The sequence below is a fragment of the Microcaecilia unicolor genome, chromosome 1, assembly GCF_901765095.1.
Source record: "Microcaecilia unicolor chromosome 1, aMicUni1.1, whole genome shotgun sequence".
NCBI lineage: Eukaryota > Metazoa > Chordata > Amphibia > Gymnophiona > Siphonopidae > Microcaecilia > Microcaecilia unicolor.
The window spans coordinates 119,378,916-119,401,280 of NC_044031.1; the positions used below are offsets into that span (position 1 = coordinate 119,378,916).

Sequence of the window (22,365 nt, forward strand, 5' to 3'; positions counted from 1 at the left end):
TCACACAACGTATAGTTAAGCCAGTGGTTCTGAAACTCGTTCCAGTGCCCTATTTACTAAGGCGCTTTGGTGTTTTTAACGCGCCTACAATTAGTGCGTGTGCTGTAGGCGCCTATAGGGATATTGTAGGTGCGTACACGGTTAACGCGTGTACATGGTTAACATTCTTTAAAAATGCTAACGTGCCTATAACGCGGCTTAGTAAACAGGGCCCTTAGTGTTTAAGTAATTTATTTCATGGTAGCCCTAGGCCACGCATTTCCTTTCAGTTTGTCGTCTTCACCTGCGGCAGCATGGAGTCATACCTTTACTATCAGGGATGCCCAAGCTCCACTAGCTGAAGTGGTCCACTGCCCAAGCTCTATGTTGCCTGAGCAGCGAGGAATTCAGCAGCATCCTTTAGCTGCCGCCACCAGCATTGTTGCTCATGCTGAGTTCAACATGAACTGAGCACGCGTGGAAGTGCTGGCATCGTCGGCTGACGCATGCTGCTGACTTCCTCAGGGAGCATGGTGCTCAGGGCTTGTGCAGCAGACTGTTTTCAGCGGGTGGGGCCTATCCCCCTCAGCCACTCCATGGGTGCCACAATTTGAAGGAGCTCTTAAAATATGCTATGGCTCCCTTGTGAGTTCACTGAGGGCCCTGGGGCACTGTAGCACACAGTTTGGGAACTGCCGAAGCTCTGGAACTCATTGCCATAGCAAGTGGTAAAAGCAGTTAATGTAGTTGGGATTAGGGAATGACGCGTGGACATGGACAGATCCCACAGGGACGGGGTGGGGACAGACTTTTGTCCCTGTGTCATTTTCTACTCTGAAGCCTGTTGAAGAACTGGACTGTTATTTATGTTTGAGTGATGCAGACAACAATAGTTTGATTTTTTTTTGGAAAAACAAGCAAACATGCTGGCCACAACGAGCAAAATTTCCATGGGGGAACCTGTACATCCTGCTACCAGCACATCTTTGAAGAAGACCTCTTCTATTGCAGGAAGGACTGTGGAAGACAGGAGAGCTAGACTGAAACCTGAGATTGTTGATGACTTATTCATCCACAGGTTAGAAAATCATAACAGTGTTTCATAGGGCATATTTCTCCCCAGCTCGGGCATAGAGAACGGTTTGTATTTTGTACCCCTGTACATTTTAACAGGGTGGATTAGGTTCCTTAGGGTAGTAGAAATTAGCTATTTTTGGGGTGGGAAGGGTAGAGGAAGGTAGTGAGGAGGGTTATTATAGCTGTTCGCTGTTATTATTTTCTACATGTAATTTATATACAACAGTTTCACAATATATTGTTCCTTTTTATACTTTCATAAAAAGATTTAAATATAAAATCACAATTGTTCGAGGCTTTAGCAGATGAGGACAGAGCCCATGGGGATAGAGACAGTGCCTGCGGGGACAAAGATAGAACATGCCGGGATGGGGATAGGGAAAAACTTTGTCCTGTGTCATTTTGTAGTCTGGATTAAAAAAAGGTTTGAAGAAATTCCTGTAGGAAAGGTCTATAAACCACTATTAAGGCAGACCTGGGAAAAGCCACTGATTATCTCTGGGTTTAAGTAACATGGACTTTTGGTGCTTTTGGGGATTCTTCCAGGTACTTGTGACCTGGAATGACCACTGTTGGAAGCAGGATACTGGGCTAGATGGACCCTTGGTCTGACCCAGTATAGCAAATCTTATAATGTTCATTCACTGAAACAGAGACGTTTCTTAATATGAAAATTTAAAGTTTATGGCATAAAAGTAGGAGTACAACATGATCTCCTTTTTATTTGTAGTATAGGGGTTCTTAACCAATGGTGCCCTCACCCCCAAGGGATGTGGGAAGAGGTCAAACGGGGTGTAGAGAAGGGGCTTGAAATCTGATACTTTCTAGCAGTTCTGTACTGAATATTTGATTTGATTTGTCCCCGAATACATTATTCGTTTTCAGCTGAATAGTAATTTAAATTCAAATACAAATAATCCGGGCTCTACTGTGCCAAATCCTACTAAAATAAACACTTGATTGCTTCTTCTATTGTTTATTTTAAAGCGCAATGCCCATTCGTATTTAGCCGAACAGTAAAATATGCTATTCGGTACAGCTCTACTTTCTGGTCAGAGTGAAGGCAGTTATTAGGACATTTATTGATAGTGGAACTGTGTACTACATGTTAGCAGTTGCACTATTAACAGCTAAAAGCAATATATGCAGATACAAGAATGTTAAGTTGTAGAATATGGAGCAGATTGTGTTATGTTTCAATTATATATGTTTTAATGTAACCTTCCTAGATATTAGGGCTACAAATGAGATAAATAAGTAGTTAGCACGACTGGCAGAAACAGGTTTGTCTGGGAATTAAAAAAAAAAATATATATTTTTTTTAAATTCCCAGACAAACTGGTCTGGTTCTTACTTTTATGGACTCCGTCCTTGAACTGCATAGGTATAAGCAGAATACAAGAACTGGTGTAACATAACAGTGAACATTAGCAATAAATTAGAGAGGTCATACCAAGACTGCTCTATACTAAAGCTGCACCCTGTGACTCATCCACTAGTGCCCCCTCCTTCCACCTTACCTGCTTCACCACCACCGAGAGGAGTCAATGGGCTGGGAGCATTTTTTGCACAGTCCTAGCTACAGCACTGGATCATACTCCACATAATATGGCTTAGGAGTAAAGTTCATTACCGTCATGGTATGTGCAAAACTAACCCAGTTGGAGACACGGTCCCCAAAGAATATAATTTATCTACATCTTGTCAAATACCATCACGCAGTGACCTCGCCGAATAAAATCCATGCTAAATCTCAGCCAATTGATCAGTAAAAGGCAGTATGTCAGGAAGGAAAAACATATACAGGCTGCACATCACCCAGGATTAAAAACAAAAAATGGTGCCCTTGTTTAGCTTATATACAAGGGCTATAGATTGCGGAATATATATATATATATATATATATATATATATATATATATAACAATCAACAGATCCAATTAATTAAACAGCAGATAATCCAGCTTTACAGAACAAAAACGCTTTAAAATGTTTTCTAAACCTGGGAACACGATCTTAAACAGAATGGGAGTTGATTCCACAAATTGGCTAGCTGGTACTGAATGGAAGAAGAAATGTGTCTAGCCGATTTAAGTCCCCTAAGCATTGGATTTTTGAGTTGAAAAAGACTACGAGTTCTATATCCTGTAGTGGAGCCTTGTAATAAAGTCACTGCATCTAACAAGATTTTGAAAATGGTGACACCCAGTTTGAATTGAATTCTCGTGGCAACAGGTAGCCAGTGAAGTTTAGAATACAAAGGCTGGAGTGATTCAAATTTAGATATACCAAAAATCAATCTTACTTCCGAATTTTGGACTAGTTGTAACTGATGGATTTATGATAGAGCAGATAGGTAAAGTAAGGTTACAATAGTCAAGTCTGGAAAGGATTAATTGTACTGGAAACCTAAAAGTCTCAGAATTAAAATATTTTCCAATAGCTCTGAGTTTTCTCAGAATAATAAAAGAAATAGTTGATTGTACATGATCGTGCATAGATAATAGATTGTCTACTTGTACCGCCAAAAGTTTGGAATAAAAACCCAAAGAAAAAGTATTCCCATTGATTGACAGCAGTATGGGGCTCCCGTGATACTGGTATATTCTGTTTTCTGCAGGGTGGCGAGTGCCACTCAGATGTTTTGCTTGCTTGATTTTCGTTGCAGCTGCAGTGGTTGATGTAGCCCTTTTACTAAGCCATGTAAGTGCCTACGCGCCCCCCAACGTGCGCCAATTCTGAGTTACCACCTGGCTACCGTGTGGCCTGGGCGGTAATTTCATTTTTGGCGCACATCCACTACGCATGCCAAAAAATATTTATTTTGTGGCATGTGGCGCTACAACAGCATTTGATACGCGTAAACCATTACAGCTCGATTAATGCGTGAGACCTTACTGCTAAGTCAATGGATGACGTTACGGTCTCAGACCCAAAATGGACGTGTGTCAATTATCATTTTGCTGCACATCCATTTTCCATCAAGATAAAAAGGCATTTTTATAGGTGCGCTGAAAAATGGATCTGCGTGCGTCCAAAACGTGCTTACACTAGCGCAGGCCATTTTTCAGTGCACTTTAGTAAAAGGACCCTAAAGGGACCTTCTGCTGCTTGGGCAGATGCATACTGCAATCTTTCACAGCATATTACCGGTGATATCACTGGTAGAGTTTAGTCTTTTCTCACCTCCACTTGCTGGTAGCAAGGGATAACACCTGTTGATGCAGAATAGTGTTGCCTACTAAAGAAAAGAAAATTATCAAGTATGTACTTATGACATAATTTCTCCTTTTTGTTCTACAATGTGCTTTTTGCATAAAAAATGCAGGTGTGTGCTGTGACTGTAATTAGAACATAGAAACATGATGGTAGATAAAAGCCAAATGGACCATCTGGTCTGCCCAATTACTGTCTCCTCTCCCTAGGAGATCCCATGTGCTTGTTCCATGCTTTCTTGAATTCAGATGTAGTCTTTGTCACCACCACATCCACCAGGAGGCCATGCCATGCCATGTATCTACCACCCTTTCTGTAAAAAAAGAAAAAAAATCCTTGGATTACTTCTGAGCCTAAAACGTTTTAACTTAATTCTATGCCCTCTCATTCTGACGTTTTCTTTCAGTTGAACACCACAATTCTAGCACAGGAGTTCTAGCACAGTCCTGTGTGTGGCAGTAGCGTACCAAGGGTGGGACGGTCTGCCCCGGGTGCAGGCAGCAAAGGTGCGTGGCTGTCGGCTCTGTCGGTCCCCTGCCCCCTCTAATGTTACTTCCTGTTCCGGGGCAGGGGACCGTCGGAGCAGACAACTGCTCGCCTGCTCTGCACATCCCCTTGCTGGGAGGAAAGGTCTGGTGATGCGCTTTTTTTTTTTTTTTGGTGGTGGTGGTGAGGGGGGGGGGGGGTGGATGCACCGGCACAGTGGCAACCCACCCCAGGTGTCGAACAGGCTAGGAACTCCACTGGTATATGGAACAGGTGTAAGACACCAATGTCTATATTTGGAAAAGAGGCTTGAAGCTGATGGGTTTTTAAAATCTCTCTTTTTTTTTTTTGTCTTGCCTTTGCAGTTACTTTGTCCCACATTACACAACTGGTTCTCAGTCACAACAAACTCACAAGTAAGTGCACTATGTTTTCTGTCTTCTGCTTGCAGATTGGGAACAATTTTGCTCCGATTTCCGCCAGGTGAATTGCAGTGTCTCTCTGCCAACTGGAAATGTGTTCTGTGGATAAAGCAATGCCTCCAGCTATGATTTGTTTTATTTAACATTTAATTTGAAGGCCATACTGAAAATATAGAAGGGCTAATTTGCCAGATTTTTGTCTCGTAGGAGGAGGGTCCTCATTTTCACTAATGTGCAAATTTGTAACTCTTTATTTTTTTATAGATCAATATCAGGCTCATTTTCAAAGCACTTAGCCTCCCAAAGTTCCATAGAAACCTATGGAACTTAGCCTCCCAAAGTGCTTTGAAAATATGCCTCTATATATTCCTGAGTCATGGCCTTTCTCATTCTGGAGTCCTGATAGCTATAATTATAATTAGCTAATATAGGGGTCCTTCTACTGAGGTGCGAGTTAACAATTAGTGTGTGTTAAATGCTTCACAGCCCATTGTACATCTATGGGCTGCATGGCACTTACACACTAATTTGTTAGCGCACACTAAATCCATAACACACCTTAGTAAAAGGACCCATTGTTAGGGAAGGAGCTGTAAGTAAGTTATGAAAGATAGCTTGTGAGCTGTGACTTGTTTGAAGAATAATTTGTAGGTTTTGCTGTTTAACGATTTTATGAATATCTGCTTATGGTTGAGTATTTTTTAATGTACTGTTTTTTTTATTATGTATGTCAATTATATATGGGTATTATCAGTAGGATGGGCTAAATATGGGAATAATTAAATAAAAAAGCATTACAGATTTGCAGTTTAGCCCATCACAAAGAACATATCAATTATTACGTTTCATCTTTCTGCAAAATTCTGTCTCTCAACTTGAAGTTATGAGAAGCTGGTTGCATTCCTCATCATTTATCATCACAGATTATCATCATCATGTTCTTAAGTATCAAAAGTGTCTTGCTTACAGCTATTGGTGACTGAACAGGTTGACATCTACACAGTGTTTCCCTGAACCAGCTGAAGAAAGCCTTCATGATTGACTCCACTGTGCAAAATGTTTTTGAATGCAAAACAATAAAACACATTGAGTGCCTTTTACTAAGGTGCGCTCACGTTTTTTGGCACGCGCTAAAATTGTGGGCACTCTAAACGTTAAAGACGCCAGTGCATTCCTATGGGCATTTCTAGCCCACAAGTTTAGCGCCTGCTAAACGTAAAAGACACCCGTTGATATTTGGGAGACAGGGCCCCTGATTTTTAAAGAATTTTGATTGTGCAAAATGAAATTCAATAAATCACCAATCTGACCAATATGAATAAAAACTAAGCTACAGGACTCAATTTCTTTCCCTATGATCCACCTTTAAGTTTTTTCATTCTCTAAAAATATAAGAACTTTGTGAGTTTTTTTTATAATACCTTGAGGCTATTGCTGTTTCCTATATTGTTGAGTCAGAGAGGAAAAAAAATGAATTCCGATGTGGTTGAAGTGTAAATGTAAATGAGAGACTAAGAAAAACCTATATGATGAGATGTGTGAGCTTAAGAAAAGGTGCAAACTAGTCTGACAGGCCCACAGGACATCCAACTGTTTGGATTAGTTTGAACTTTAAAGAAAATGGGAAAAAAAGATACATTGGAGTTTGATTCAAATGCCTGCAGCAGGCAGGTTTGATGTGTATTGGGATAAATCCTAAATCTTATTTGACTGAGTCACTGATTAATTTCCTCAGTGACACTGGGGGAAAATACTCAAGAGTATCACGAAACTCAGATCGGACAGAAATTACTCCCCAAGTTTTTTTGCATGTAAAAAAACTCCACACCATTAAAGCTGTTTCCTGAGCTCACGATAAGGTGTCAAACAATACTTGTTGAAGCAGACTAAAGCACTTTGCATGTCACCCTTAAAAAGAGCAATAGCTTCTTTTTGGATAAATAATAATCTTGACTGGAGCAGTTGACTTCCTCTTCCCCAACACTCAAACATAATCAGGGGAGTGTGTAGCGGTGTAGCAAGACAATACAATTTAATTCCTTCACCAGCTCCATTTTATATCTTAAATTTAAAACAGCCATAGCTTATTTAAGCACTTTACATTACAATATTTTAAGGGGCGTTTTACTAAATTGTGGTAAAATTTGTAGTTATCACGGCTTAACACATGACTTAAAATTTGCAGTTTCTGTGCAGTAAATACGGCACCAATTGGAAGCGTTCCCTGTATTTTCCATTGCAGGTCATATATTAACATTCACACATTAAATGGAAGCGCCTCCTATTTAGGCTGTAAGTGGTCCCACTTTAGCCAGTTAATGTGCTGCACTTATTGTACGTTAACTGCCAAACACCTTCCGCACTTACTTTCTGCCCATGCCACACCCCTGATACTGTAAATGCTGATTTACTGCAAAGCCCCTTATTGCAGCTCTTCGGTAGCAGTTACTGCATGGTAAACTGAGCATTATATGTTAATGCAGTTTAGTAAAAGGGCCCCCAATTTTCTTCAAAATAAATTGAAAATTATTCAAATCATATAGGTCTAATTGGTTTAATATTCCATCTAACTGATAACAGTTTAACAAACCCTTCTATTGACCTAAGTGGGGTTAAAAGTTTCATAAAAGGAAGAAACTGTTCATTAAAAATATTATACATAAGGAAAAAACATTGGGGTCAATATTCAGCCACCAGCGGTGAGCGTTATTTCCAGATAGTGAAAGCTGGGACCTATGCGGGCTTCGGCTTTGAATATCTGGTTATTTTTAAGCCAGCTAACAGGTAGCCTCAGTACTTAAGCGGCCATAGGCTACTGCATGAAAATACGACAGACATTTCTGTTAACCCTAGCCACTTAAATGCTGAATATCAGCACTTAGAGGCAGATGCACTAAAGCTTAATGAGCCTTTAATGACCCTCCAACGAGGAAATTTTGATCCGTTGCATGCATCAAAGGGCTTTTACCGAGGAAGCTAGCAGCTAACGAAAACGGAATGGAGATGAGCAATTAGTGTAAAAACCCCATTGAAACGAGATGCACTAACATTTTCCGATTGCCTTTACGCAGGAAATCTAACGAGAGGTCTGTACCTCTCGTTAGGGCTGTCAGCTACAAGTTTAAAAGTGAAATGTATTTAAAAAAAATAACTAGGGGGGCGAAAACGCGCGTCAGGGGCGTCCTTTATTGACGCCCCAGGTCGCTGCTGCTCCCCTCTCCCTCAGCACCAAAAGAAAAAAAAAAAATCGGGAGGGGGCAAAGGCGCTCGTGAGGAGCGTCCTGTATGGCCATCCTTGCCCCGCCCCCGCCGCCCCCCCTTTGGTTGTGGCTGCCGCTCCCCCCTCCAACGACCCCCCCCCCCTTGCCTTCCCGGCCCGTGCAGCACCTCGCACCTCTGCTGCATGGGCAAGAACAGCTGATCGGCGAGTCAGAAGGCCTCCTCAGACGTCCCTTCTTTCATTCCTGGGCCCGCCCTCCTCTGACGTAGGTAAACTGTTTACCTACGTCAGAGGAGGGCGGGCCCAGGAATGAAAGAAGGGACGTCTGAGGAGGCCCGTCAGAGGAGGGCGGGCCCAGGAATGAAAGAAGGGACGTCTGAGGAGGCCTTCTGACTCGCCGATCAGCTGTTCTTGCCCATGCAGCAGAGATGAGAGGCGCTGCACGGGCCGGTAAGGCAAGGGGGGGGGGGGGTCGTTGGAGGGGGGGAACGGCAGCCACGACCAAAGGGCGGGGGCGGGGCACGGACCGGAGCATGGCGGGAGGCGGAGCTAGTGTGGGAGAAGACACAGGAAGGGAGGAGGGCCGGCCCGGGGCTGGGGCTGCTAAAATTTGAGTTTTTTTGTGCGGGGGTGGGAAACGGCGACCTCGGGCGGGGGGGGGGGGGCAAGGACGGCCGTACAGGACGCTCCTCACGAGCGCCTTTGCCCCCCCCCCACCCTTTTTTTATTTTTGTTTTGATTTGGGAGCCATGTGCTTGTGTTTTGGCGGTTTGTGGCATGCGCAGAGCAGCTAACATAACGATTGCCTGCTCTGCGCTTGCTTTAGGGGCCGATTACCGACGTGTATTGTGATTCTTTGATACATTGTACTTTTCAGTACCGATCCGAGCATGTGTGACTTGTTGTTTTGGTGCATTCTTCATTTTTTTAAAATCGTTAGGGACTTTAACGATTTAGATTTTTTAACGTTTGCTTGATGCATCTGCCTCTTAGGCAGGAAAGTGCTGACTTCATCCTTAGAATGTCCCCAAGATAGCCACTTTTGTGTTCGGTGTTAACTATGATATTCATGGCACTTAGCTGGTTAAGTGCTGCTGAATATTAGTAGCTAGCCCCAGCCAAGTGATTTAACCGGTCAGCAGCCAGCTAAATTGTTTTGAAAATTGGGCTGATTCTGTGCATATAGTGTACTGAGCATATCCTACATTTTAAGAGTCCTTGTGATCTCATATGCCAAGTGATTTGTTGATTATCTTTGTTCACTGAGACTATGATGTAGCAGATCTTTTAAAATCCCAGTGCTGAAAGTAGTCCCGGTGTACCTCCCAGCCTGGCTGGTTTTCAGGATAAAGTATTCCAATAAGAAGGCAGAAAATATGTCTCAAATGTGGTACAGATTTAATTCCATCAACAATACCTACTCAGGAATCTAGAAATCAAAATTTACCTCAGTGTTAAACTCATATACGTTACAGGAAAATACTATTTGAAATCATACAATTAAATTTTACATATTTATTTCCAAACAAATCATTTGCTTTTCATATTTAAATCACTTTTCTATACAAAAGCACAACAAAAATATAACAGAACTATCATAACCCTCTAAAGCCTATCCTCACATTCATCCATTCATTCATTACCCATATATCAAATTTAAAACCTCATTCAGGATTAGGAATCTGTCCGTGATAAAGGCTTTTCTTCTCAGTGAAATCACCAGTCCATCAGGCGGACCCACTTCCGGTTCTACCCATCACATAGTCCCAGTTTTTAACCATGAAGATCTTCCCAAATTCCTCAATTTTCCACTGGTTTAGAGTCAAACACTCCTTTTTCTCCAAAAGATTGGGTTCGCTTGATGGACTGGTGATTCACTGAGAAGAAAAGCCTTTATCACGGACAGATTCCTAATCCTGGATGAGGTTTTAAATTTGATATATGGGTAATGGATGAATGTAAGGATAGGTTTTATGATAGTTCTGTTATATTTTTATTGTGCTTTCGTATAGAAAAGTGATTTTGATATGAAAAGCAAATGATTTGTTTGGAAATAAATATGTAAAATTTAATTGTATGATTTCAAATAGTATTTTCTTGTAACGTATATGACAGCTTTAATTCCAACAGATTCAAAATAGCACAAAGCCCGACGTGAATCACATTTTGCCCTATCAATGAGCTGCATCAAGGACCAACTAAAAAATATACATAACATTACACATTAAAAACGTACATGGTCTGGTCAATCATATAACACTTGTTCTTAAAAAGAACATAAGTAACCATGTGTCCAGACTGACTAATAAGCCAGAGATGGTTTCTCCGATTGTGTGGATAGGTGTGTTGGTCATAGGCACATAAAAGAAAAAGCGGACATTTCCTACGAAAATTAAAAATCCTGAAGGACATACCTGAAGATGTCCAAAAGAAGACATGTCCTTTTAGAAGAGGACATATGGTAACCCTAGGAAGAGTCACTGAGGGGAGTGATTGGGAGGCCCCTAGGTGGGAGGAAGCCCAGCTCAAGGGGAGTAGCTTTGAAATAAAATGCAGAGAGATAGTGACCTGGTACTGAAGAGTGACAGTAGGAGGAGATTAGAAGGAGATAAAGCTAGAGTTATGCCCTTTATAGGGGTCTTTGGCTGCCTGTAAGCCCCTGCTAAGTGACCTCTAATTGGAGAAAGGAGATCCTGCAGTGCCATCTGAGCTTGGGCTGGAATTAAGTAGCAGTTATTGGCTAATTTGCAGTACCTAGTGAGGCAGCCAGAGCTTCGGGATAGTGGAGGAGGAGAACAGCCTTGAGGGTTACAACTGACTAGCAGGATAGGCATGGACAGGAGTGCTTTTGCATATGTATATAGTCCTGATATGAAAAATCCATTCTAAATACACCTGGGAGGAAAGAGGTGAAGGTGTACCTCACAGAACAGCATAAGTCAGAGGTCAATATAAATCATCTCCAGTGCCAGGGCTTCTTCCACTTATACCCTGACTGCTAAGATGTGATCCTCATTTTCTCTGCCATCAACCCTCTCGTGACATTAGCCCTGATCACCCCGCTCTTAAGGCTTTTTTGTTCTTTCCAACACAATGGATGTTGGAAAGAAGTTATACATAAGAGGTTGAGAATGTGTTGGAGCAAAATAACTCTTCAAAAATTGTACAGGATAGGACCAAATTTTGTGTGAGTGTGGGGGAGGTGGAGGGAATGGTAAAAGAGTCAGGGCTGCCGAGAGAGTGAACTGGGCCTGGGGCAGGTCTGCTGCTGCCCCCTCCCCCGATCGCTGCCAAAACAGGATTAAGATACCTTGGCTGGCGGGGATCCCGAGGCCCTGCCAGCAGAAGACTTCTTCCTCCAGCACTGGCTGCCTGCCCCTGCGGCTGCTTTTCCTCTCAGGGCAAGCTCGGTTTCAAAAGCAAACCTGAGAGGAAAAACAGTCAGTCAGCAATGGGCAAAGAGCAGCGCTGGAGGAAGCTCTGGGTCCTTCCCAGCCTCCAAGGAGGGCCCAGTGCCTGAGTTTTCTCTCTCCTGCTCCTGTCATGACGCAATCACTCGGGTCCCATCAGGAGCAGGAGAGAGAGAGAGGGACCCCGGCGTTGGGCCCCCATTGGAGGCCCGGGGAATTTTGCCCCCCCACCCCCTCTTGGTGTCCTTGAAAAGAGCTTGAAAGTGGGCCAGATGGGACTGGGAGTCTCAAATAACCATCCCCCCCCCCCAATTCCATCAGGTGTACACGATATGCTTTGCCTACCAAATGTCCCCCTTCAGCTGCATTCTCCCTTTTCCCTGCTGGGTTGTATATTAATAATTTGTTTGTTGTAAATTTTCCTGTGAAACCTAGTGACTGACTGAAATGTATGGTTTCTCAATGATTGCTACCTATGGTGACACCTAGAGACTGATTACTATGGGATCCTTTTACCAAACAACAGTAAAAAAATGGTCTTGATGCACCCTTATGTGGGTCTTTCCCGCTTGCTAAATCCATTTTTACCACCAGGGTAAAGTGGCTGAATTTCCTATTTTTTATATTAATGGCCATCCGCTAATTTTGCCATTAGGACATGGCTATTAAAACAGATTAGTGCATGAGCCTCTACCACCACCCATTATATAGGTGATAAGGGATCACACGCTAAGGATGTGCTAATCGGTTAGTGCACGGCATTATAGGTGCGCTAACTGATTAGTGCAGAACACACCCACTCTCTGCCCCCAGAAACACCCCTGCACCAAAAAATAAATTGTATTTTTTAGTGCATGGGTAGTGCGCGCTCATGACAAAATTACCACAGGACACCTCCGCGCACTCCGCAGTATGCTGTTTTTTGCTGTGATAAGCACGTGCTAGTGCTTACCGCAGTTTTGTAAGAGGGCCCCTGTGTGTGCTACTAAGTAGTAGTAGAGAAGGTATACATGTATACTTGTCACGCTTTTCCAACACATTTTGTTTAATATAAGGTTGCAGAGGTGCCACAGAGATGCTGGGTCTGATCTGGAAGAGAAAGAACGTAAGAATAGCCATACTGGGTCAGCCCCAATGGTCCATCTAGCCCAGTTTCCTGCTAACAACAGTGGCCATCCAGGTCACAAGTACCTGGCAGAAACCCAAATAGAGGAGTGGGAAGACTGGGGTGTCCAATTCAGAGCATCGATTCACAGTCGTCGTGACTGCTGGTAGAAGACGCACAAGCTCCTTGCTGACCATTTACTGTTGGCAAGGAACTTATAACAAGTGGTTACAGAGGGGGAAAATAATTTTTCCCAGCCCTTATCTATAATGATGATTGGCAGCTCTCTTCCAAGCACCACATTTTATTGCAGGGTTTAGTGGTTTTTCTTGCTAAGTTAAAAGGTGGCATAAGTGAAACAGAGGAGCCATATGAGGATGCTCGTTTTTGGTGGCATTGAGTAGCTGTCTGCCTTGAGAGGAGCAGCTTGTGAAACAGGTCTATTTGACTGTGGTGGGAAATAGCTTGCTTAAGAGATATAGGAGGAGGGTGTTCTTGAGAGGTTTTTGCCATGAATATGGGTTAATGTAACATCTGTACACGCAAGGGACATAAGATTTCTTGATGAAATCAAGGACAGCTTCATGGAACAGCTAGTTCAGGAGCCGACAAGAGAAGGAAAAATACTAGACTTAGTCCTTAGTGGTGCTCATGATCTAGTGCAGGGGGTAACGATACGAGGGCCGCTTGATAACAGTGATCATAATATGATCGGTTTTGATACTGGCATTGAAGGAAGTGAAACTAGGAAATCAAGTACGCTAGCATTTAACTTTAGAAAAGGTGATTACGACAAAATGAGAAAAATGGTGAAAAAAAGACTGAAAGGAGCAGCTCGCAGAGTAAAAAACTTGCATCAGGCGTGGATGCTGTTTAAAAACACCATCCTGGAGGTTCAGGACAAATATATTCCACGTATTAGAAAAAAGGGAAAAAAGACTAAACGTCAGCCGGCGTGGCTAAACAGTAAGATAAAGGAAATCATTAGAGCCAAAAAACAATCCTTCAGAAAGTGGAGAAGAGAACCAACTGAAAGTAACAGGAGAGATCATAAGGAATGCCAAGCCAAATGCAAAGCGGAGATAAGGAGGGCAAAAAAGGACTTTGAGAAGAAATTAGCGTTGGAAGCAAAAATACATAGTAAAAATTTTTTTAGATACATTAAAAGCAGGAAACCGGCCAAAGAGTCGGTTGGGCCGCTGGACGAAAATGGTGTTAAAGGGGCGATCAAGGAGGACAAAGCCGTAGCGGAGAAATTAAATGAATTCTTTGCTTCGGTCTTCACCGAGGAGGATTTGGGGGGGACACCGGTGCCGGAAAGAATATTTGAAGCGGGGGAGTCGGAGAAACTAAACAAATTCTCTGTAACCTTGGAGGATGTAATGGGTCAGTTCAGCAAGCTGAAGAGTAGTAAATCACCGGGACCTGATGGTATTCATCCCAGAGTATTAATAGAACTAAAAAATGAACTTGCAGAGCTACTGTTAGAAATATGCAATCTGTCCCTAAAATCGAGTGTAATACCGGAAGACTGGAGGGTAGCCAATGTTACTCCGATTTTTAAGAAGGGTTCCAGAGGAGATCCGGGAAATTATAGACCGGTGAGTCTGACATCGGTGCCGGGCAAGATGGTGGAGGCTATTATTAAGAATAAAATTGCAGAGCATATACAAAAACATGGACTGATGAGACAAAGTCAGCACGGATTTAGTGAAGGGAAGTCTTGCCTCACCAATCTAATGCATTTTTTTGAGGGGGTAAGCAAACATGTGGACAATGGGGAGCCGGTTGATATTGTATATCTGGATTTTCAGAAGGCGTTTGACAAAGTGCCGCACGAAAGACTCCTGAAGAAATTGCAGAGTCATGGAATCGGAGGTAGGGTATTATTATGGATTAAGAACTGGTTGAAAGATAGGAAGCAGAGAGTAGGATTGCGTGGCCAGTATTCTCAGTGGAGGAGGGTAGTTAGTGGGGTCCCGCAGGGGTCTGTGCTGGGTCCGTTGCTTTTTAATGTATTTATAAATGATCTAGAGATGGGAGTAACTAGCGAGGTAATTAAATTCGCCGATGACACAAAATTATTCAGGGTCGTCAAGTCGCAGGAGGAATGTGAACGATTACAGGAGGACCTTGCGAGACTGGGAGAATGGGCGTGCAAGTGGCAGATGAAGTTCAATGTTGACAAGTGCAAAGTGATGCATGTGGGTAAGAGGAACCCGAATTATAGCTACGTCTTGCAAGGTTCCACGTTAGGAGTTACGGATCAAGAAAGGGATCTGGGTGTCGTCGTCGATGATACGCTGAAACCTTCTGCTCAGTGTGCTGCTGCGGCTAGGAAAGCGAATAGAATGTTGGGTGTTATTAGGAAGGGTATGGAGTCCAGGTGTGCGGATGTTATAATGCTGTTGTATCGCTCCATGGTGCGACCGCACCTGGAGTATTGTGTTCAGTACTGGTCTCCGTATCTCAAAAAAGATATAGTAGAATTGGAAAAGGTACAGCGAAGGGCGACGAAAATGATAGTGGGGATGGGACGACTTTCCTATGAAGAGAGGCTGAGAAGGCTAGGGCTTTTCAGCTTGGAGAAGAGACGGCTGAGGGGAGATATGATAGAAGTGTATAAAATAATGAGTGGAATGGATCGGGTGGATGTGAAGCGACTGTTCACGCTATCCAAAAATACTAGGACTAGAGGGCATGAGTTGAAGCTACAGTGTGGTAAATTTAAAACGAATCGGAGAAAATTTTTCTTCACCCAACGTGTAATTAGACTCTGGAATTCGTTGCCGGAGAACATGGTACGGGCGGTTAGCTTGACGGAGTTTAAAAAGGGGTTAGATAGATTCCTAAAGGACAAGTCCATAGACCGCTATTAAATGGACTGGAAAAATTCCTCATTTTTAGGTATAACTTGTCTGGAATGTTTTTACGTTTGGGGAGCGTGCCAGGTGCCCTTGACCTGGATTGGCCACTGTCGGTGACAGGATGCTGGGCTAGATGGACCTTTGGTCTTTCCCAGTATGGCACTACTTATGTACTTATGTACTTATGTTGTTCTTTTTGGTGGGGGGGGGGGAGGGTGTAAACACTCCTTGTTTAAACCCAGAAATCGGCAGCAGTGCCTAGCAGCTCTGTTACAAATACTTCAATAATGTTTTATGGATACTAGAATTTTCTAGCAGGAAAAGGTTAGCTCCTTTGGAAAGAATAGTGACGTTTAAAGGCATTACTGTTCTTGGCTTAAGGCTGTTAAATCCTTCCTTGAAGACAGTTTTTTTTTCACAGGATAAGCCTATATTCTAATTTTATATATACATGTGTGTGGATATATGATGAAAATCTACAGTAAGTAGTAACCTGTAGGAAGAACACTTCAAATTCGTATTTTTCCACTATTTTAGACACTTTTGACCTAATCCCTTAAACTATATAATTAACTGTCTTAGTAGATGGTGCTCAGAATGACTTTAGACACAGTGGCAATGACATCTGATATGTTCCTTTAAGGTCAAATTAGCATCTTTTGCTAGTTTTTGGCATTTAAATGAATGCCTTTGTCACTGTTTGCCCGCTGTTTATAGTAAATATGTCCATTTGATAGAAATATAAATATGCATGGGAGGAAAGAAAACCAGCCTTTGCTCTGCTGCTTTATTCCTGGGATTCTTTCTTCTGCTTTGTAGGCTTATAGACCTTGTTTTAACTTGGGCAGATATTTGTTTTTTTTTTTTTTCAGAAGTTTGATATTATGGTACATCCCACTTAAATTCATATTTGATTCTTCTGCTTAAAGGTAGGTCCCCTCAGCCCCATGCCCTAGTCAGTTTTCTCTCTCTCATTTTCCTCCTCTCCCTGACCCTTCTTGTTTTTCTTCTCCTTGTTTCGCACCTCAAGTTTCTTAACCCTGTCACCAGTCTCTCAGAGGGAATTAGATGAAGGTTGATGGGAACAGGCCAAGTGAGGGACCAGGGAGAGTCTTATTATGCTGATCATATGTGCCAACATTTCACAATGATTGGGGGTGTCAAACACAGTGCAAATTGCCTTTCCATGGACAGAGTGAAGGATCTTTCTCAGTGTTGGGGCTATAGGACCCACTTGCACCCACACACCGGCTTTTAGGATTTCTGATCCAAGCACTTTCTTCTTCTCTCCACTTTCTGATCCCAAACATTCTTTCTTCGAACATCAAAAAGGAAAACCTTTTGGAAACAGCGCAGTATTGAACATTACCTTACATTATTTAATGTTTCGCCTCACCAGAAGTTCGAGGCGACTTACAATAAAAATACATCTCACTACTTCCTCAAACCAAGTTAGATCCACAACCCTTCTCAATAAAGCATTTCCTAGAAAAACACACTTTCAAACATTTCTGAAAATTTTCATAGCAGTGGATTTGATGGCGTTCTAAGAGCAACTCATTCCACAGTTTTTTAAAAGAACCTTTACAAGTAATCCGCGGTCTAACCTTGCTTGGTATTCTTAGAGGGGCATTTTCGAAAGAAACGTCCAAGTTGCGATTTGGACGTCCTTGCAAAATGGCGAAATCCAGGGGCGGGGAAACCCGTATTTTCGAAAAACGACGGACGTCCATCTTTCGTTTCAAAAATACAGTCAGAGACGTCCAAATGCAAGCCATTTAGGTGTGGGAGGAGCCAGCATTTGTAGTGCACTGGTCCCCCTGACATGCCAGGACACCAACCGGGCACCCTAGGGGACACTGCCGTGGACTTCATAAAATGCTCCCAGGAACATAGCTCCCTTCCCTTGTGTGCTGAGCCCCCCCAAACCCCTCCCCCAAACCCCACTACCCACAACTGTACACCACTACCATAGCCCTTACGGGTGAAGGGGAGCACCTATATATGGGTACAGTGGGTTTGTGGTGGGTTTTGGAGAGCTTGCTGTTTCCTCCTCAAATGTAACAGGCGGAGGGGTATGGGCCTGGGTCCGCCTGTCTGAAGTGCACTGCAGTACCCACTAAAACTGCTCCAGGGACCTGCATGCACTGTCGTGGACCTGAATATAATATCTGAGGCTGGCACAACATATTTTTAAAGATGTTTTTTGAGGGTGGGAGGGGGTTAGTGACCACTGGGAGAGTAACGGGAGGTCATCCCCGATTTTCTCCGGTGGTCATCTGGTCATTTTGGGCACCTTTTTGTGCCTTATTCGTAATAAAAACACGTCCGGGTGAAAACGTCCAAGTCTTCGTCAGGGACATCCTTGTTTATTTTCGATTATGAGTCAAAGACGTCCAGGTGTTAGGCACACCCAAGTCCCGCATTCGCTACACCTCCGACACGCCCCCTTGAAATTTGGCCGTCCTTGCGATGGAGTGCAGTTGGAGACGTCCAAAATTGGGTTTCGATTATACCGATTTGGACGTCTCTGGGAGAAGGATGTCCATCTTCCATTATATGTCGAAAGATGGATGCCCTTCTCTTTCGAAAATGAGCCCATTAGAGATCTTGCAAAGATGATCTAAGTTGCCTAGTTGGGTTATATCTCTTCAGAAGGTCCAATAGATATAATGGACCCACTAATTGTACTGCATTATGTACCAAACATAGGGCTCCTTTTACAAAGTGGCATGCTGATTAGCATGTGCTGAATGTGAAGAAGCCCAGTGGTCATCTGGTCATTTAGGGCACATTTTTGTAGCTTGGTTGTGAAAGAAAAAAAAAAAAAGAACCAAGTAAAGTCATCCAAGTGTTGTTCGTCAGGGACACCCTTTTTTCCATTATCAGCCGAGGATGCCCATGTATTAAGCACACCCCAGTCCCGCCTTTGCTATGCTTCCGGCACGCCCCCGGGAACTTTGGTTGTCCCCACGACGGAAAGCAGTTGAGGACACCCAAAATCGGCTTTCGATTATGCCGATTTGGGTGACTCTGTGAGAAGGACGCCCATCTTGCGATTTGTGTCAAAAGAGGGGTGCCTTTCTCTTTAAAAAATTATCCTGATGGTGTCCCTACATATTAATTGAATTAAATATAAGTTAAAAAATAGTAGTGAAAATACTGAACTCTGTGGAAGGTCACAAGTAAGGGCTGCAGTGTCTGAGTTTTGCTCATTCCAGACATGTTGAGATCTATATGAAATGAATGAATCCATGAATTTCTACCTAGTGTTCACTGCCTCCTGTTGTTCCTCCTTAATCATTTTGGTTGCCCTTTTTCTTACCTTTTTTAATTTATCTTTTTTGGAGATGCAGTGACCAGAATTGCACATAGTACTCAGTGTGGGTGCACCATGGGGCAATACAGAAGCATTATGATATTTTGAGTTTTATTCTCTATTTCTTTCCTGATAATTCCTGACATTATGCTTGCTTTTTTTTTTTTTTTGCTGCCTTCAAATACTGAGCAGAAGATTTCAACAATGAGATGTAAGATCTTTTTCTTGGATGGTGATCTCAAATGTGGAACCTAGCATCGTGTATCTGTAAAAGTGGTTCCCAAACCTGTCCTGCAGGAACCCCAGCCAGTCAGGCTTTCAGGATATCCACAATGAATATTCATGAATTAGATTTGCATGCAACAGAGGCAGTGCATAGAAATCTAACTCATTAGTATTCATTGTGGATATCCTGAAAACCTGACTGAGGTTCCCCCAGGACAGGTTTGAGGAACCCTTGATCTATAATTTGAGCTATTCTTCCAAAAGTTCATCACTTTATATTGTCCATCTTGAATTTCATCTGCCATTTGGATGCCCAGACTTCCAGTTTCAAAAGTTCTTCCTGTAATTTTTCAGTTTGAATGTGATTTAACAACTTTGAATATTTTTTTTTTTTTGGGGGGGAGGGGGAGGTATCAGTGGTGGGCTACTTGTTAAGTAGTATAAAATTGGACCCTGTGCTAAAATTACCTGACTTAACAGTAGCTCACATTGATAACATCCCCCCTTCATATCATTTGCAATTTTATTACCTCACTGCTTGTTCCCATTTCCAGATCATTTATAAATATGCTAAAAAACACTGATCCCAGCACAGAATTCCTTGGGCACTCCACTGTTCATCTTCCTACATTGAGGGAATTATCCATTTAACCTTTTTCTGCCCCTCAGTAGAACATTGCCTCCTTATCCCATGGCTTTTTAATTTCCTCAGGAATCTCCGAAGAGGGCCTTGGTGAAAAACTTTCTGAAATTCTTGATACACTACATCAACTAGCTTACTTTTATCCACATCTTTATTCACAACTTCAAAAAATATAACAGATTGTTGAGGTAAATCCATGTTGACTGTGTAATTTGGAAGAAGTATACATTTGTGTGAATTGGGGCTATTTTTTGGGTGCCTGTTTTATGAAGTAGGCTTAAAATAGGTGCCTTTCTGAACCATCCACACTTAGAAAATTACCTCCTATAGTTCTGTAGTTTGCACATCAGTCAGCAGTGCTGCACATAAATAAATATTCAAAGGTTATAAATGTTAATCCATGTTATCAGAAACATTTGGATGTGGAGCTTTAATCATTGGTTAACCCAGCCATTATATCAGCATTGTCTGGGGGAGTATATACTTCCAGAGTATATTTAAATCCTCCTCAGTTCTCAGTTTTAATTATTTGGCAAATGTAATTCTTTAGGTTCCCTCTTCTAAGGAACACTTATCTCCTCTCGAGCAGGTGTAAATGTTCACATATAGTGCTTAGATAAGAGCAGTTTTATAAACTACATGCATACTTGCAAACTCTGCCCATGCTTTGAGCAACCTCCGCCCCTGTACATTCCTACTGGCAAAGTATACTTATTTATTTATTAGGATTTATTTACCGCCTTTTTGAAGGAATTCTCTCAAGGTGGTATATATGTCATCATCTCATTGTACATACTTTTATAAAAGGCCATTTATGAATGTGTGTGGCTACATATGCATGAAAATGACTTTATAAAACTGCTTCCTAAGAATTTGCAACCTTTTTGTCTGTAGATTGTTCTTTATGCTTATTTCTAGCCGTTGAGCCCGTGTAAACGGGCTAGTTTTGGAATGGGGGGGTTCCAAGGCCCCCCCCCCCCCCGAGGTCGCCGCTGCTCCGCCCCCCCCCCCCCCCCCGGCCCGAGCACTGTCTGTTATTGAACTTACATCGCACCACGCAAATGCAGCAGGCACATCAGCAAAGCTGCCATCGGGATGGGCTTCCTTCTCTGCCTGTGTCCCGCCCTCGTGTGACGTAACGCGGCGAGGGCGGGACACAGGCAGAGAAGGAAGCCCGTCCCAACGGCAGCTTTGCTGATGTGCCTGCCGCGTCTGCGTGGTGCGATGTAAGTTCAATAAGAAAGACAGTGCTCGGGCCGGGTGGAGGGGCGGCGGTGGGGGGAGCGGTAGCAGTGACCTCGGAGGGGAGGGGGAGGGCGGAGCGGTTGCGAGTACGTCTGCGGCATGCGCAGTAGAGACTTTCCGCTCTGTCCCGCCCCCCTCATCACGTATTGATGCAGGGGCGGGGCAGAGAGGGAAGTCTCTACTGCGCATTTGCGAGTGAGTACGACACTCGCCTTTTATATGTTTGATGCCATGAGTTGCTTAATGCCACTGTTCCAGCTCAGCTTCCCGGCAGTTCAGGACTGGTTGGCAATGCTTGCTACTTTAAGGTAGCAGCTCAGAAGAGTGTCTTGCCTCCCTGAGTTCTAGGGTGGCAGCATCAAATACCTTTATTATGCCTCAAGGGGAATCCTTGATCATTGCATTGTTCTTGGCTGCAGAGCCTCCCACTTCCATTCATTAACTCTGGACTCTGCAGATAAATCCATTAATATTGGAGTAGATCCTGGCCCATTTTCAGGTAGTGGAGCGCCTTTTTTGTCTGAATGAACCCTTCTTACTTTATCTGTGCTTTGGAACACCACGGAATTTGGAGATGTGTTTGGTTGAATGTTAGGTCTTAAAAATGTTGGATCAGTTCTGCTTATTGGCAAAATCAGGTTTTCCGTTCTTTTCTAGTGGACTAGTTTCAACACCTGGGTGTCCTTTCCTTTGACGTGAATTAAATGTGTCATGAGAGGTCACTATTGAGATGTGCATCTTTCTGTTCCTTTTCAGAAAGAGGGACGTTTCTTGAAGCATACAACATTAAAGATTCTAGATTATGGAAAATGAGATGAACTATAGGGTTGATATAACTATAATGTGTGAGCAGCTGCAGTTTCAATTCTTAATCTCCTTGTAGCATAGGCTCCACCAAAAATCCAAGTACTATGATTACAAAGCAACATGTCATTTGTTATATTTTTTGAAGGTGTGAATAAAGATGTGGATAAAAGTGAGCTATTTGATGTAGTGTATCAAGATTTGCAGAAAGTTTTTCACGAAGGCCCTCTTCAGACTCCTGAGAAAATTAAAAAGCCATGGGATAAGGAGGCAATGTTCTACTGAGGGGCAGAAATAGAAAGCGGATCGATACAAGATGCTGTGCTGTTTTTTTTGTGTGAAGGATA

The 22,365-nt window shown here is 42.8% G+C and overlaps 1 protein-coding gene across 1 annotated transcript in view; it reads left to right on the plus strand.

Moving 5' to 3' along the window:
* Positions 1 to 22,365, plus strand: part of RSU1 (Ras suppressor protein 1) — a 330,064-nt gene that overhangs the window by 13,844 nt on the left and 293,855 nt on the right. The window contains exon 3 of the mRNA XM_030199611.1: positions 5,124 to 5,174. Coding sequence (XP_030055471.1) covers positions 5,124 to 5,174 — 51 coding nt within the window. The remainder of the gene's footprint in view (positions 1 to 5,123; positions 5,175 to 22,365) is intronic.